At 48.1% G+C, this 18,236-nt stretch overlaps 1 protein-coding gene across 1 annotated transcript in view; it reads left to right on the top strand.

Annotated features, from left to right (window-relative positions):
- The window catches only part of LOC141161303 (myosin-IIIb-like), a 189,966-nt gene that overhangs the window by 69,305 nt on the left and 102,425 nt on the right, over positions 1–18,236 (top strand). The window contains exon 4 of the mRNA XM_073646117.1: positions 16,384–16,488. Within this exon, the coding sequence (XP_073502218.1) occupies positions 16,384–16,488 (105 nt within the window). The remainder of the gene's footprint in view (positions 1–16,383; positions 16,489–18,236) is intronic.

Here is an 18,236-nt window from a genome sequence, read left to right as displayed (position 1 = left end):
CTGACACACCCATGACAATAGCTTTCACATTGAAATAGACATACAGAGACCGTGAATATTTATGGTAGAACTGGGAAAGATGGTGGTTGGCCGCCATCTATGTAATGTGTATTGGTAATTTCAGTCCGTGGTCCCATAAACAATTTAACATTAAATAAAACCAGTACAAGATTGAAGATTCATCATCTATTTCAATATTAAAATGTATTTTTCTATTAAATATACCTACGGTACATTAAAATAATAGAAGTGAAACAAGTACCGAATATTGTGCTGTAAAAAGTCTTTCATTTTCTATGATATGTGAGTGTTAAACTCTACACACATTATTATAGCCATATATCTCGCTGTATGTTGTTGAGCCAGATAGTGTCTGGAAAATGGACTGGATATATATCAGTCTTTCTAATGGCATGGCTCCAGTTTCCTGCTCATTGACAGTGCACCCTATGAATCATCAATCTGAGTTGACATTAAACATCTTTAAATTGCTCATTTGTTTCAGCTGATGCTAATCTCATAGGCACTTACTGTACATCAGAGCTGCTCCATTAAGTCTGAACAATGAAAAAAGCAGCTGATCTCAGAACCGGAGCTCCAATCCTTCCCAAATCTCTCACTTTATTCAGCAAGGGTGAAGCTGATGCAGATCTAATCAATACGTTCACACAATAGAAGTGACAACAGATTGATTGGTGGGACCCCTGTTAGAGGATCGTAACACTGCTGGATACATTTACTGATCATTTTCTGTACTCACTTCAATGATTGTCATTTCGTATGACATTACAGTTCTTTTCCACCCACAGATAACATTTGCACAATATGGACCTTAAAGGGGTTTTCCCATGATCAAAAGTTAATTTTAATCAATAGATCTTGGAATGGTAATAAGTTTCCCAATTGGAGGTTTTTAAATAAAATGTTCCTGTGCTGAGATAATCTTATAAATGTTCCCCTGCTGTGTACTGTGTAATGGCTGTGTCTGACCGTGCAGGAACATGGTCTGATCATACCACAGTTCCTGGGCAGGGGAGGAAGCAAAAGAGTATACAGACATTACAGCACGGGATCACAGCTGATTCTTTCTTTGAAGTAAACCACTGTTTAAAAACAGGCAGGGAAATGTTTTACTTCACAAAAAGAATCAGCTATGATCACATGCTGTAATGTCTGTATACTCTTTTGCTTTCTCCCCTGCCCAGGAGCTGTGGTATGATCAGACCATGTTCCTGCACGGTCAGACACAGCCATCACACGGGCACATTTATAAGATTATCTCAGCACAAGAACATTTTATTTAAACACATCCAATTGTGGAACTTATTATTATTCCAAGATGTATTGATTAAAATGAACTTTTGTTTGTGGGAAAACCCCCTTTAAGTTTTCACTCTGATAATGACCAGATGTTGATCCAAGGACATTGTAGAGTAGATTTCCTTCCCCTCCTCTCGTATACAATTTGAATGCAACTTCCTGCTGCAAAGTATCCGAATCCTAGATTAAAATGGTCATTGAATTTGAAAGACAGAGCCATTTGTGGGTTGTGAGTCGGAGAAGAAGCAGTGCGATATGATGGCAGAATGAGAGTTAGTGTTGATGAAGGGAGATCTGGCACAGAGTGAGCCAGTCAAGGAAAGGATCGGACAAAGATGGTTGCGCCAACTGATGGTGGTGGTGGAGATGGAGGTGAGGTTGGGCTGCTTGATGGAGAAGACAGAAGCTAGACAAAAGCAGGAAACCGAACCACTGACAGTGTTCTGGTTCATGGCCCGTGGATGGGCCAAGTGCCTGGAGGCCTTACAGGCTCAGACATTAGTGGGTTCCCCACCAACCCTTGAAGTGGTCTCAAGTCTCGGATGAGAGCCCCCTGTAACCAAGGCGCGTTGAATCGCCAGCATCGTCTGGGCTAAGAAGAGATGAGAGGAGTGAGTGAGGGCCCAGCTGGCTGGCCCTGAAAGTGAAGACCTAGTTCTGCAGATGACACTGTGAATGGTCTTATGCTTTAATCACGAGAGGGGGTATGAGTTCCTGGAGGAGGAGCGTACCCACCACACGGTCTATGTCCACGCTCGTTCTGTGCAGCGCAGTGTCGGTCCCCCCTACTGGCAGAGCCTGCAACCTGGAGAGTGGGTGCAATTTCTAAAATAGGACGGTCTAAGGGTGTGGTTTTCGGTGGCGGTCTCCAGCGTAAAAGTGGACCCTAAGGTCTTGAGGTACACCGCAGCCGTGTCCCCGACTGGGGGTGTCCATTCTATAGGTCGTTATTCCCCCATGTCCTGGAGTTTGTATGGAAGAGGCCAAAGCAGTGGTCCCAAGCTCTTGCAGCTCTTCGGAGAGAGCTGAAAGTGAGGCATCTGCAGGACTACCGGCAGGGGCAGCGATCCCGGCGGTCATGTGCGTGGCACAAGGTGTGCACTCAGCCATCTATGTGCAGGCGCCCAGACTCAGGAAGAAAACGTGGGTTTAAGGAAGTAGAGAAAATGGACTCAAGATGAGTCAAGGAATAATAAAAGGAGTTGGAGTCGGAGTTGGAAAAGGCCAAGTTGTGCCGGTTGCACCATCGTTTGAAGGCCAAGTTTCCAGCGAGTCTAGGACTCAAGTATCCGGGACTCCCCTATGGTAATGACCACAGATGGCCAAAGTTGTCCCCCCCCCCCCCAGTTTTATTGCACTCGTTGCACAATCCCCTGCTGGATTAAGCCACTGGAGTGTCCTACACATTCAGTCAAGGACTGAATCTTATCCAGTAAGGCTGACGTCCCTAAGGGACTATATGTGAACCTGTCTCGTTGGCAGGAGTGGAGCTAAAGGACTGTGTACCTGTCCTATGGACTGATGGGAAACAATGGACTGTGCCCTTGGTGTGAAGGGCTACCCTTACAGGAAAGGACTATGCCCATGGTGAAAAGGGCTACCCTTAAAGGGAAAAGAACTGTGTTGGTGGCTCAAGGGCCTTTGTTCAGAGGGGCCATAAATAACCGAGAAACTGGTGCCAGGATAGGAAAAAAAGTCTCTCTCTGATGGTTGTAATTCCAGGGTCCTAACTGAGAGGACCGGCTCAAGCCAAAGAGAGAAACGTTATCTTGTCTAAGTAATATGCAGGAGAGTGGCTCGGTGTCTCCTATAGTATTTGGTCTAAGTTATGTGCAGGAGTGTGTTGGTGTCTGTTTCCTCTTGAAGAAACAAGTATTATTGTAATGTGAACTATGATGTATAATGAGAATTATGTCGTGTTTTAATGGAGTTAATAATGTGTGTTGTTTTACAGTAGGGAAAGCAAGAGTTAACGGTTAGGAATAGCCCAGAGTGGGAGGGGATAAGCTGAAGGGAAAGTGACAGTTTCCTGTTAGACAGGAGTTAAAACATGAGTAATTTGAGGTCTGAAAGCACTGTTTCTTTTTTAGTATTTTGACGCTTTATCATTTGCTGCAAATAAATACAAAATTTTTAGCTTTGAATTTCGGTAGTTTATAGAATAAAACAACAATGTACATTTTGCTCAAAAATATACCTATAAAGAGAAAAATCAGAGAAACTGAAAATTTTGCAGTGGTCTCTTAATTTTTGCCAGAGCTGTAGAGTACTCCGGGCAGGAGTTCCAGAGCGTTAGCATTAGAGAACATAAGTACCGGCCATACTGGCACCATAGCTTCCCTAAGGGGAAAGAAGACACAGAACCGCGGGTTGGGTAAAGGACTCTGGCTAAGCTGAACCGTAGTGTTGAGCTGGGTTGTGGTAAAGTAGTAGGAAACAGTGACAAGTATAGACAGTAAAGAAGATGAGTGCAAACAGAGGACAAGAGAGAGACAAAAGAGAAAGTAATTTGTGTGAGGAAAATGCTCCGTGTTGTGAAAGAAACGTTCATTAAGATATCTGCCCTCTATCTCCTGTATATAATCCCTTCCCAGTTATTGTTGAGTAAAAAGTTTATTTTTGTCTGGTGGTCTCCCTCATTGAACCTTCCAACATCCGGTCCTGGCAAACCAGCAACATCAGTTACATGCGGCTTGCCCGGGCATAGCGCCCTCAAAGCAGGAGTCCACACACCCAGCCAGGACCCCCACTTTCATGTAATGTACTGGGGTGAACGAGAAGAGTACCTCACCATTGGCTACCGCCCCATACCACGTTACATATCTACTAGTTCCATCTTTGACTGATGACTGATAGAAACCATGCCCGCCTTGTCCAAGCCATGTGGCTTAGTAGTGATCTCTAATCCTACTACCTACTGACAGAAGGGGGAGGCTCCTTCTGCAAAATTGTCTTACAATCACACACAGCGCATTGAAGAGGAGGAGAGGTACATGTCTGAGCTCCTGAGACATACAGAGCTTTTATTTTACTTAATTTTAAAGGGGATATCCAGGACTAAATCATTTTTTTGACCATGAGCCAAAAACATGACAGGCAGGTAGCTGCCTGCCTCTTCTATCTGGCAATGGCTCAGAGAGCTCACTGACCACTCTTTTCAGCAATTCAGCTGCTCCACGTCAACAGAGCAGCTCTTCCCCTTCTGGGCTGCTCTGTCGATGGGGTGTGACTGTCAACGTCATACTGATTGACAGCTGGCTCCCTGCAGCTAGGTAGCGGGGAGCAGCATATCAATCAGCATGACATCAGCGGTCACGCCCCGTCAACAGAGCAGAGCGGAAGAGAAGCCTCTGCCCTGTCGATGTGACTTCAGCAGAAGCCACAGAATCACAGTAAGAAGCCGTCTGTCACCACACTGTGGTGACAGAGATCTGTGCTGGGCAGAACAGACAGGTCGTTGCTAATATTACCTGCCTGTTAGTTCTTCAAAAATGAATATAGTCCTGAATAATCCCTTTAATTATGCTATCAGACAAAATAGCCTGAGAATGAAAAGTAGGAAGTTAAGAAGGGAATTGATGGATTTTCTGTGTTTAATATTGCTTTAAATCTACCTTTGAACAGTATACAAAACATATGCAAAGTTTCAGATTTGATTTTTCTTGCTATAATTGTATATTATCTACATTTTGTGCACATTTTTCAGAGAGAATTACAATTAATATACAAACAGGCATAGCTTAAACATTTAACACATTTGTATTTATAGCATGTCACATATAAATCTGTCCATTTCAGCCATCAGTCAAGGTCAAGGTCATAGAGGTCCTGTCTAATAAACGATGGCACTGATGTGTATACATGAAAAGAATATTAGAAGAACAATAAAATATCATTTACAAAATAAATACTCTCATGTCAAATTCATAATTTAATCACAGAATTAGAAAACATGCAAAGACATCAACAAGAAAACCTCGGAGACAGGAAAGGGATGGTTTGCAAGCTAATGTTGTGGGTAAAAACACATTCACTAGGGCCCTAATTCCTGCTTTTTATCACCTCCTTTGATGTATGGCAGTGCACTAATGGAAACTGCTTGCAAGAAGCAGTGCTATTCTGGATCAGGATGTTTCATCTCAGCTGCTGGCAGAGCATACCATCAAGAATAAGTATAGAGATATGGCTACTGTCTATTTTATATTGCCTGCCAGTGAATGCAGCCATGCAGTAAACGCCTCAAATGACTGTAATTTGTTGCCTCATTGTTATCAAGTACATCAATCTTCTCCTGCCTGGCACTTTCGTCATAGGGAGCGAAGGCTTCTATAAACGGCACAGCCTTGTGTGCTTTCTATTGCACGTGCTGGGGTTGTGTTCTTAAAACATCTCGTCCTTTGGTTTTGTCTTTTTTTTTAACCTTGATACAAATGCAATTGTTTTGATTATTACATTTGTCAAGAGCCTCCTCTGTCCTGATATAATGATTGAAGGACAAATAAATATGACTTCTAGCTCAAATTTGGACTTCCACAGTTAGACTAGATGCTAGTCACTTTGCTTAGCAGGGTCCAGGGGTTTTCTTTTTTCATCCTTTAATATACTAGAGTCTGGGCTTTGCTGCCAGGGCCCCCAGGTTGCATCCACAGAGTAGCGCTCACTGGTGAAGTAAACTGTGGGATTACATCTTTAAAAAATCGAGGATGTAGAGGCAGGGACAAGAACAAAAAGAAAAACGGATCCATATATGTAAAGAGAGGAGGCCAGATCAGAAGTCAGTTAGAATCAAAAGGCAGCGAGGAGTCAGAAAGTCCAAGGTTCAAAGCAGTAAGGGCATCTAGGGTTTAATCAGGAGAATGGTCAAGAACACAGATTAACAATCTAAAAAAACACATCAGATTAGTATCCAAAATTTTTACAGTGGATGGCATGGATTAAGGAACACAGAAGTTAAATGAGGCTCCAAGGGCCAACAAATCTGTTGTTTGAATGATCTGCGTACCTATTCCTGTGATTAGCTGGTCAGCTCGATCAGAAAGAAGCAGCAGTGCTTGACCGAGCTGCACAATGCACGAGATGGGACAGGTGAGCATTTTAGGTGTCAAATGAATGCCTTTCTATTGAACAGTTTCTTTTTGGAAAAGCTGGTGGACTTCACTATATTGGTTACCACCCTTACTTCCTAGGGGCCTGAGTGGTAAAATGAATATTTAGAACTATGGGATTGGCAATGCATCACTGCAAAACTAGTAAGGGCTCATCCAGATGTCAGTTTTCCACTTGCGAGTTCTATCCGTGTTTTTCACGGATAGGACTCGTAACCATTATAGTCTATGGGGCTGATCCGTGCTTTTTTTGAGGACCAACTGCTCCGCACCAAGACATGAAGACATGACTGATTTTGATCCAAGTACTGGATCAATCTCGCCAATGCAAGTCTATAGATCTGTGAAAAAAATCAAACAGCACCTGGATATCACCTGTGTGCTGTCTACTCCTCCTTGGTCAGACCTCATCTGGAATACTGTGTCCAGTTCTGGGCACCACATCTTAAAAAAGCCATTAAGAAACTGGAGCAAGTTCAGAAAAGAGCTATCAGAATGGTGACCAGTCTGCAAACAATGTCCTATGAGGAACAGTTAGAGGATTTGGGAATGTTTAGCATGCAAAAGAGAAGACTGAGAGGAGACTTAATAGCTGTCTACAAATATCTCAAGGGCTGTCACACTGTAGAAGGATCAGCTTCATTCTCATTTGCACAAAGAAAGTGAGGCCCTACTGGGCCCTGCTGTAACACGGGTACTTTAGATGCAGTGACACAGAAACACAGAGCAGCCAATACAGGGTTAATAACCAGGGTAGGTTTATGATAACAGGGTAAATCTCCACGCAGGGAGTAACAGGGGAAAATATGGGGAAAAACAAGGGAAATAGCAGGTAGAAGTCTATAACTGACAGTTCACAGTTTAACTAGATGTAGCAGAGTCAAACCGGTTGTAAACGACAGTTTTTACACTTAGCTGACTTTTATCCTCCACAAGGCAGTTGCTAGCTGATGCTGGTGACGCTTTCTTCAGGCTTCCCCCTCCCAAACAATGCTCCGTCTTCTGGTGGCAGTGGGCGGTCTCCGGTTTTACCCGCTGAGCCCCTACTCCATAACAGTGCACCTCACGTGCTCGGCTTCACGGACCCTGCGTCTCTTCTACCTCTAGTCGGCTTGACTCCTCCGGTCCACTGCACTCGGATCTTGCTCCCAGTACTAGAGCCAGGAGCCTGGACCCTCTCACTGCTCTCCTGAGCAGAACTCTCTTGCCGCTTTCCCATGCAAAAGTCCTCATCTCTCCCTCTCTCTAGCCATGCCACCAGTTTCCCGGTCACCTGACCTCCCAGCTCTCACTCTAGACACCCCCCCAGCTTCCCAGTCACCTGACTCCTGTGCTCGCAGTCTGTCTTCCCCCTGCAACCAGAGGTACGGCCCCGGCAGTTCCGGATCCCTTCTTCTGAAAGTACTTACACCCCGGTCTTCCCTCTTACGCCCCCGCTCTCCTTTAACTCGCCATTCCACGGGCGAGAGTTCCTTCACCAAACGTTCACATTCTTGGACTTCCTGGACGATACGGTGCCATATGAATTGATCTTGTTCGTAACGGTGAGGAGGCACTCCGGCTGTTGTCCGTTCTGACCGGCGTAACTCAGTTTGACCGATGGGGGTTGCAGGGTCACTCGGATTCCCAATCTCCGCCTGCCCGGTGGCTTCAACCGATGTTGTTCCCTCGCCGCCTGCACTGGGGACTGCAGGTAATCGAGTGCTGGGGTTTGGAGGTAGAATCAACAATTCTTCTTCGTCCACATTGTGGCTTGGGGCAACTGTGACAGGACCCTCTCTAGAAGCAGGTGATTCTTCTCCATCCTCGTCATCTTTAGACAGACAGGGTCGCAGCATACTATGATTAACCACTCTGGTAGGGGCTCCTTCAGCCCCCTGGGGTTGAACTTCATACACAGGTCCTTCAGCGCCAATCCTGCGCTTCACTCGGTGCGGGGTCCGTTCCCACCGCCTACTCAATTTGCCCCGGGGCCGCCTGTCCCGAACCAACACCCGCTCCCCGGGCCTCAGAGCTGTCCTTCGAAGAGGCAATGTCTCATGATGTTTGAGCTCCTGAAACTTTTGTTGTACCAACCGTCGGAGGGTCTGCAGTCGATGCCGATGTTCCTGGACCCAGGAAGACATCCCCGTCCGTGGGTAGTCCTCCTCGGGGTCCAGCTCTAACTCAGTAATCTCTCACCCCTTTCGCCTGAACAGCAAGGTATAAGGAGTGAACCCTGTCGTACTATTCACTCGGTTGTTGTAGACCCACACCAGCTCAGCCACAAACTCAGGCCATCGTACCTTCCGATCTTCCTCCAACGTGCGGAGCATTTGGATCAGTGTCCGATTAAAGCGTTCACAGGCCCCATTTCCTTGAGGGTGGTAAGGTGTAGTCCGTGACTTCTCAATCTTGTACAACCGCCGGTGCAGCTCTTCCATCACCCGGCCTTGGAAGCAGGTGCCTTGATCAGAATGGATCCTCTTTGGGCAGCCGTACACCAGAATGAAGTCTCGGCAGATGGCCTGAGCAGCTGACTCGGCGGTCTGGTCTCTGGTCGGGGTCACTACCGCAAACTTTGTGAAGTGGTCTGTCATTACCAGGCAATGTTCATACCCGAGATGCTCCGGTCCAACAGTCAGATAGTCGATCATCAGCACCTCCAAGGGGGCAGAAGTCACAATGGTTTGTATGGGGACCCGCTGTTCCGGGGGCTTAACCAGCTCACAGCTCCGACATCTTCGACAAGTGTCTTCTATTGTTGCTCGCAGTCGGGGATGATACACCAGCCTCTGCAACCACTGAAACGTCTTCTCTGGTCCGAAGTGAGCCCCTCGTTCATGAGCCTCCTTAGGCACTACTCCGACCAACTTCTCTGGGATCACCACTTGCCAGGTGGTCCCGAACTCTCGCAGTAGCTGCACCCGTCGGTACAGCAGCCCGTCTCACAAACACAGTCTCTCCCATTGTCCCAGCATTTTCAGTGCTCCCGGGGACAGGGTACTCCTCTCTTCTTGACTGGGGACTTGCCGCAAAGCCACCCATTGACGTAATTGAGCAACTTCTCTGTCAGTCTGCTGAAGTCGGATCCAGTCATCTCTTGGCCGCCCTAGCACTTGTTCTTCCGACATCTCTCCGATCTGTCCCTGCGCCGCGGCCAGCGGTCCCACGAAACTTCGGAAGCTAGGGGTCTCATCCTCCTCCAAATCTTCATCGCGGTCATGATCAGGCCGTTGATATGTCACTCTGGAGAGGGCGTCGGAGTGAATATTCTCTGCCTTAGGCCGGTAGGTGATCTTATACCGGTACCTGGCCATGGGGGCCACCCACCGCTGCTCCAGGGCCCCCAATTTTGCATTCTCCAGGTGGGCCAGCGGGTTGTTATCTGTTCTCACCAGTACTTCAGACCCGGACAAATACTCTGCAAACTTCTCGGTCATGGCCCAAACCAGAGCCAGCAACTCTAATTTGAAAGAGCTATAATTATCTGGGTTCCTCTCAGAGTCGTGAAGGGAGCGGCTGGCGTACGAAATCACGCGCTCTTTCCCCTCCTGTACTTGGGATAACACGGCTCCCAGGCCATGTAGGCTCCCATCAGTGTGGAGTATGAATGGTTGGGAGAAATCCGCATAGGCAAGTATTGGGGCCTCGGTCAGGGCCATTTTTAGGGCACGGAAGGCCTCTTCCTGGCTGCTTCCCCACCGAATCGCCTGATTCTTGGAGCCCGCCGGCACTCCCTTAAGTAGCTCCAGCAATGGGTTGGCTATGCGGGTGAAGTTCTTCACGAATCTTCGGTAGTACCCGGTAAGTCCCAGAAAGGCCCAAACGTCCTTCACTGTCTTCAGGGTAGGACACTCCTGTACGGCGGCCACCTTTTCCTGGGTGGGCCTGACTCCTTCACCGGACACAGTATGACCAAGATATTCGATCTGATTGCGGAACAGGTGGCACTTCTGGGGCTTCACCTTTAGGCCATGACTCTGTAGGCGACTCAGTACTTGCTCCAGTCACTGTAGGTGCTCCTCGAAGGTGGCAGCATAGACAATTATGTAAATCAGTGTCGCCTCGAAGTTCAAATCGCCCAGGCTCCTCTCCATCAGACGCTGGAACGAAGGGCATCCGATTGAACTCGAATGGGTAATATGAACGCCATCTTCGCACGGTCATGTTCGGCCACGGGCACCTGCCAGTACCCACTGGCCAGATCCAAGGAGGAGAAGTATCTTGCCTTCCCTAATGCCGACAGGGACTCTTCGATTCGGGGTAGTGGGTAAGAGTCCCGTACTGTACAGGCATTCAGTCGTCTATAGTCCACACAGAACCGCAGGGTCCCATCTTTCTTCCGGACCAGGACAATCGGGGCTGCCCACGGACTCTGACTCTCCCGTATCACACCATTCTGTAATATATGGGCTAGCATCTCCTTAACCTCTTTATACATCTGGGGAGGTGTCCGCCGGTATCTCTCCCGCAATGGGGCAGCGCTCCCCATGGGAATCTCATGGGTAATGGCTTCGGTGCAACCAAAATTAGCCTCATGGCGAGCCAAGACTTCCTGGTACAGCTCCAGTACCTCCTCAACCTGTTGCACCTGTCGAGGTGTAAGTCCCGTCAATTCAGCCCGCATTCGTTCTAGGATTCTTCGTCCCCCCTTCGCACTAGCCCGGTGGGATTCCGGCGGCACGGTGACCGCAGGAGTCCAGGGGTCTCCTTGTACAGCGGACAGCTGTACCACATCAGGTCGCACCAACTTCTCTGGCATTCCCAGAATCTGGGCTATTTCCGCCCTGGGAGGGAGTGTGAGATCATCTTCACCCAGATTAATACACCGCACTATAACATTGCCATCCTGGATGGTGGGCAGTGTCCGAGCCACCAAGAGTCCGGGGGGTACTTTGTTGGTTCTATCTGAACTTCGACCCCCTCAAGAGGTGTGCAGGCCCGTGCGGATAACGTGAGTACAGTTTGTCCGGGAGGTAAGATGAGCTCTGTAGCTGCTGGCACTATTATTTTCCCCAGGACTTTCCCTCCACTCAACGTCTCCTGAGCCTGGGCAGCTCAGATTAGTTGTTGAAAGGCCCTCCTTTGGGGGGTTCGCGGGTCCCACTGGTCTAGAGGAATCTCCTTCAGCTCACTAATCAGGATTTGCCCGATCTCTTTCAGCACATTCATTCCGAGGATCACCGGGGATCCACTTCCGGTTCCCCCTGTGACCAGGACGACTCCTTTTTTTCCCACATCTTTTCCACACACTCGGATCTTCATCCACACCACCCCTGCGACCGGGATGGGTAATTGATTAGCTGCCGTGAGTCTAATTACTGGTCCCCATTCAGGCCGCACTATCTCTGGAAATCGTTGTTGAAAGTAGGCTTCTGTCATCGTAGTCACCTGGGATCCCGTGTCAATTAGGCAGTGAACAGCCCGACCGCTTATTTCGGCCCAGACAGTCAGGCAGGTGGAAACCAGGTCCTTGGGACTTCCTCTTTTTCTTTACCCTTCCTCAGGCTCCGGGCTGTGTCCCCCAAACACGGAGCCCGCTAGTTTAATGACTGCTGTGACAGGGGCAGCCCTCGGCTAGCACAGCCCCTGGCGTAAAGTCCTGTGCCTCCACACTTACAGCAGGTCATGTTTCTGTCTGTGTAGGGCTGCCTCACTCCTCTACGGAACTCTGCTGCAGGGGGGGGGCCTGAATTCACTTCTTTCCATAACTGGGGCAATGGATCTGGGTATCTCTGGTGTTGGGGCAGGGGTCTTCTTGAGACTGGACCATTCATCCCGCATCTCCTGTATCTCCTTTCGCATCTCTCGAGCCCATTCCAGTTCAGCTGCAGGCGGGGTGGGTACCTCGTTACTCCAGACCATCCCTGCGAGGGCCGTCACCCCATCTCCTGCTCTCTCACACGTGCCTCCGCCCCCACTTCTAGAAAAGTCATACGTGGGTTGGCACGCAGGCGCTCCCGCAAGGCCTGCTTCAGCTGCACATCCCTGAGGCCTGCCACGAACTGGTCCCTTAAGATCACGCCAGGGGGGCCCATTCCCAAATTCCTCATGTCGTCTTTTCTAGTGATATAAATGTGGCACCCCGAGGACTCGGCTGCTACAGGGGTATTGCACCTCAACCAGAGGTGTGGTATTCCACTCCCGGGTAAGGATGGAGTGTGGAACTGAGCTCAGTTAGCTGCATGCACCACATACACCCCATTTCCGGGGGACAGAACAACGGTACTCCCACCAGATAGTTGTGCAGGTACGACAGCGTCTGTCCCTGGCTGGAGTGGGGGGGGGAGGAACATCCCAGTGGTGTAGGAGCAGAGAGGGGAGGGACTCTGGGCATAGGTAGGAGCCCATTGGCTGCATTGTCACCAGGGCTCGGGTGTCAGAGGGAGTATATAAGGTGGGCACCATCTTGAGACAGGGTCGGTTCTGAGAGAGAGTTCAGCCAGAGAGGGCTGACAGGGAGCTGTGGCTCCGGTTGGGCCCAGCTCCAGAGCCAGGCCTGGAGTGAAGGCCTGAGGCAGAGAAAGAGGAAGAAGAGGAAAAACCCAGTGAAAGGCCCAGAGACGCAATTAGAGGGAACCCTGAGATCCCACAAGTGAACTAAGACGGGTGAAGGGTTGGCAGAAGAGGGTACCGGATCCCAAACTGGTAGAGGCTAAACATCCTTAGCCAGGAACCGGAGGTCGTGGACAAGTTTTGGCGCGACCCCTCACCATATCCACCAGGAAGGCAAACCACGCATAGGGTCAGGGAAGCCGGGAAAGGTTTCGCCACCAAAAGACCCGAGGGAGCCGGACAAAGGTGGGTCCCTGGTGAGGACGGCCCGTAGGAAGGAATAGAGGGGAGCTTGGGACCACGCTCTGGAACTGCCTGGGGGCTGGCCGAGTCCCGCACCTGGTGGACGCAGCACGGCTCGGGTGGTCACTGCTGGCCGAAGTGACCGGAGCAACACCTGTGAGTAAAAGCCTTGAACTGCACCACACGTCTCTGAGCTTTCTTGCTGCACCATCACTACCCCAATCTCCACATCTGCTGCCCTGAGGCCATACCCCTCCCGTTGGGGGTTCTACCAGCTACGCTGCACAACCTTACCACCGGCCTCAGCGGTCTGCCCTGCAGCGGCGGCTTCATAGCCGCATTCAACGGGTGGCGTAGTCGAACATTCTAACATCTACTGCTAAAGACTGCCGCTCAGTTTGACTCCCTGGGCACGGACCGGGTCACCGCCACGAGACTACTACCCCCATCTGATCCGGCTCCGGGTAAGCCCCCGTGCGCGCGATGCCGCACGACACAGCAGGCCCAGGGGTGCGTCATAGGCACGCACCCTCTGTAAGGCATTAACATACTGCGTCACAGTCTCCCCCTCCTGCTGCACTTGGTGAAACAGCCGTATCCTCAGCTCTCCTACATTGGTGGGATCCCCATGCATCTCCTCCAGTATCCGCACCACTTTTTCTACAGTATCCCGGTCATGGGGAGGGCGGTACATCACGGATTGTCAGGCCTCGCCGTCCAGGGCCAGTAAGGCTATTTCGACTTGCATAGCTGAGGTCATCGGATGCATACGTAACATACTCCTAACTCTCTCAATCCAGTCCCACAGCATCATATTGTCCCTGGTGAACTTTGGGAGATTGCTGAGCATGGCCCCCAGCGGCAAGCTAGATTTAGAGGCTCCCAGGATGGACTGCTCTGCAGTGTCTGTGTCTAACGACTGCATCCTGTCGACTACGCCAAATGTAACATGGGTACTTTAGATGCAGTGACACAGAAACACAGAGCAGCCAATACAGGGCTAATAAACAGGGGAGGTTTATGATAACAGGGTAAATCTCCATGCAGGGAGTAACAGTGGAAAATATGGGGAAAAAAAATGGAAATAGCAGGTAGAAGTCTATAACTGACAGTTCACAGTTTAACTAGATGTAGCAGAGTCAAACCGGTTGTAAACGACAGTTTTTACACTTAGCTGACTTTTATCCTCCACAAGGCAGTTGCCAGCTGATGCTGGTGACGCTTTCTTCAGGCTTCCCCGCCCAAACAATGCTCCGTCTTCTAGCGGCAGCGGGCGGTCTCCGGTTTTACCCCCTGAGCCCTTAGTCCATAACAGTGCACCTCACGTGCTCGGCTTCATGGACCCTGCGCCTCTTCTACCTCTAGTCGGCTTGACTCCTCCGGTCCACTGCACTCGGATCTTGCTCCCAGTACTGGAGCCAGGAGCCTGGACCCTCTCACACTGCTCTCCTGAGCAGAACTCTCTTGCCGCTTTCCCGTGCAAAAGTCCTCATCTCTCCCTCTCTCTAGCCACGCCACCAGTTTCCCGGTCACCTGACCTCCCAGCTCTCATTCTGGACACGCCCCCTGCTTCCCAGTCACCTGTCTCCTGTGCTTGCAGTCTGTCTTCCCCCTGCAACCAGAGGTATGGCCCCGGCAGTTCCGAATCCCTTCTTCTGAAAGTACTTACACCCCGGTCTTCCCCCTTACACTGCCATAGAAGGGAGGCCGACATGACAGGGTTGGGGCAGGAAATATAGTGTAAATTGGGTTGAGGGTTACGGATAGGGTTAATTTAGTAGGAGAGGCTATCGGGCTTACCAGTGTGGGGAGGAGGGACAATAGGCGTGGGTATAACAGGGAAGGGGTACAAAAGGGATTATCCAGGAAGTGAGCAGCCATCTTGGGCACATCCTGAAAGAGAAGAGGAATCTCCCACCCACCCTCCCTTGTGGTTCTGTAAGGGTAAATGTTTATATGCATTAAAAAAAAAAAGAGGGGTGCTTGTAAGCCGTTATTTATTTGCGTATTATGTTACAAAGCTTAATTAAGTATATTATTGTCGCAGCAGTGTAGCTAAAGGAGGGGAAGGTCCTTGAAGTTGGTGGACGTGGTTAGTGGCGGATCGGTGGGGGGGGGCCCACAAGGTTCTGGACCCCCCAAGTGGAATCTTGTAAGTGGCGGCAGTTAGTGGAACCCCAGTGTTTAAGGGGGTGGAAGGGCTCGTTGGTGGTGGTCCATGTTAAGAATGCCAGGTTGGTTAACAGCTGCCTCTGAGCTGGCGCTTAATAGCTAGAGGTAAAATATTCAACCTGAGCAGTTGGTTATTTACATACTGCCTGTCATGGGTTAAGGGCTTCGAGGACCATCCTCCTAGTTCAAATTGTTATACTTGTTGTATTGTTATAATAAAGGCTGCTGTGGCCATTAAAATCCACCCTGGTGTTGAGTGTTTATTAAGTGGAAGAGTATGTTTAGATGGGGAGGGGGTGAACACGCATGACTCGCCTATACCCTTTTTCAAGACTAGAAGCAATGGGATGAAACTGAATAGGAGAAGATACAGATTAGATATTAGAAAAAACTTTGGACAGTGAGGGTGATGAATGAGTGGAACAGGCTGCCACGAGAGGTGGTGAGTTCTCCTTCAAAGGAAGTCTTCAAACAGAGGCTGGACAGACATCTGTCTGAGATGGTTTAGTGAATCTTGCATTGAGCAGGGGGCTGGACACGATGACCCCGGAGGTCCCTTCCAACTCTAACATTCTAGGATTCTATATTTCACTCCGATTTTTTGTATTTATTTATTTTTTAGAGAAAATGCTTTAAATGTATTACTGCAATTTGACCTCAGTCTTCGCTCCTCCTCTCAGGGATGAAGTTAGGAGGGGACCATAATGTGGGGTGGGGTATCCTACAATTAACAGATACTTTAGAGTTTTTCCAAATGATTCACAATGGTTTAGAAATCCTTGTGTAATTTCATCATGGTAAAATAACCTAAACACACATCCCTCTCTTTATACTTTTGGAAAGTGAGCTCCAGAATATTGTCAGTACGCAGTCTATTAATCCTAGGCGTAATACAGTCATTTTCTGGGCCCAATTCCTCTCTAACTTATAAATTGAATTGTATCAGTGTAAATGAGTTGTAACATATTGTAGATAAATGATAATGTGTTTTCTCCTCATTCCACAGCTGTGCAATGGAGGATCTGTCACCGATCTTGTGAAAAGCATACTGAAATGTGGGCAACGCTTGGATGAAGCCATTATTTCATATATCCTATATGGAGCATTACTAGTAAGAAATTAAAAGAGAAAAAGAAAACATCACAATTTCACATAGATTTTACATAGGACTGCATGTAAACAAACTGCATTATGTTATCCCAGTAAGTTCGCAATAAATTAACAAAATAATCCCAAATACTTGAAGATATTGTCTGGTTTAAGAATCAGATTTTCTTACAGAGTTAATAGTAAGGAGTCCCCAGACCAGTGACAAGTAGCAGGTATCACGCCGGGTGATCGAGCTTGTCTACATGTAAGGACAGATTCGTACATCATTATTTTTCTTCATATGTAAAAAAGGACCAATTTTTATCAGTGTGCTGGATCAGATTTTCATCAGTGTTTGGTCAATGTGTCAGGTTTTTTCCATTTGAATGTTTTTGTCGGATGCAAAAAATGATGGAGATTTCTTGAGCTTCTCTTTGCAACAGTCAGTGAAAATTGGACCAAAACAACCCTAAAAAAATCTTGACGTAAATATCCCCATTGAATATAATGTGTCATTGTGCTCTCACGTATGGGAAAAACTGGCGTGTGAATGAGCGCTTAGGCTTGGTTAAGACAGTTCTATTTTAGGTTTACGGACAACGGATCGCACAATAATCCAATAATAGCCTACAGGCCAGTGTACACTAACGATTTTCCCTATGACTTGTGAAAAAAAACCCTCAATATCCACTAGTCTGGCCAGGACTAGCAGTCAGCCCCTGTGTTTCTCTGCTATGTGGAAGAACACTTGGAGCTGCGGACACGCCGGACAGTGCCAGTCACATACACAGTTTGCCGATGTAATTAGCCCATTTTTAGAAAAGGTTGGGTGAGATCTGCCTTAAAAAAACGGATGACACATGGATAGTGATATGGATTTTTATCCATAAAAATGGATAAAAATTGGTCTGTTTTTTTGCTTATGAAAAAAAAAAAAGCCTGACGTGAATTTATTTTTAATTATTTATTTTACTTGCTTTTATTACCAGTGCTCCTGTGTACGGGAGTATTGCCTGAGATGACCGAAGCATCATTTGGCCTACAGCCATCTAATATGTATGGTCGGCCTTAAGGCTTGTGCACATGATTGTATTTTCGGTCCGAGTGCGATCTGACAAACCATCAGATCACACTCGTACCAATGTTATTCTATGGGGCCGTGCACATGACAGCATGCTTCAGTTGGATACAATTATCTGATCGCACTCTGCCATGCAAGTCAATGAATGCATGGAAAACAGCGGACTGCACTCGGATGACATCTGAGTGCAGTTACATTTTCACGTACTGACAGAATGGAGAAGATGGAGAATTTTATTTTTCCATCTTCTCATCCAAGAAAATCGGAGCACACTATGCTGACACTCCGATCAGAGTGTGATTAGCATAATCAGCCTGATTCTCTCCGATGAGAAAATCTATGCTGGTGTGACCCTAGCCAAACCCTAAAAATTCACTCACCCCCTACTATAATTATCCTGCAAAGAAAATTAATACTTTATTCTGGGTTCTATTCAGTTGATTTTTGGGGTTTCTAATCATAAGACACCGTGTATCAGCTTATTGTTCGGGAAACCTTCTAACAAACAGGTAGTGTCCAAACCAGATATCCCTTAAAGGCCACGGCCCCACTATCAGTATTCGGTCAGTATATTTTCTCAGGAGTGGGAGCCAAAACCAGGTGAGGAACAATCAGAGAAAAGGTATAATAGAAACAAGTCACCAATTCTGCATTGGTTTTGGCTCCCACTCCTGAGATAAAATACTGAC

This window comes from Phyllobates terribilis, unplaced genomic scaffold (assembly GCF_046119375.1).
Source record: "Phyllobates terribilis strain yellow unplaced genomic scaffold, ASM4611937v1 Scaffold_9__5_contigs__length_417890890, whole genome shotgun sequence".
Lineage (NCBI taxonomy): Eukaryota > Metazoa > Chordata > Amphibia > Anura > Dendrobatidae > Phyllobates > Phyllobates terribilis.
Note: the sequence above shows the minus strand (reverse complement) of the source record. Positions and strands in the feature narration are given on the sequence as shown.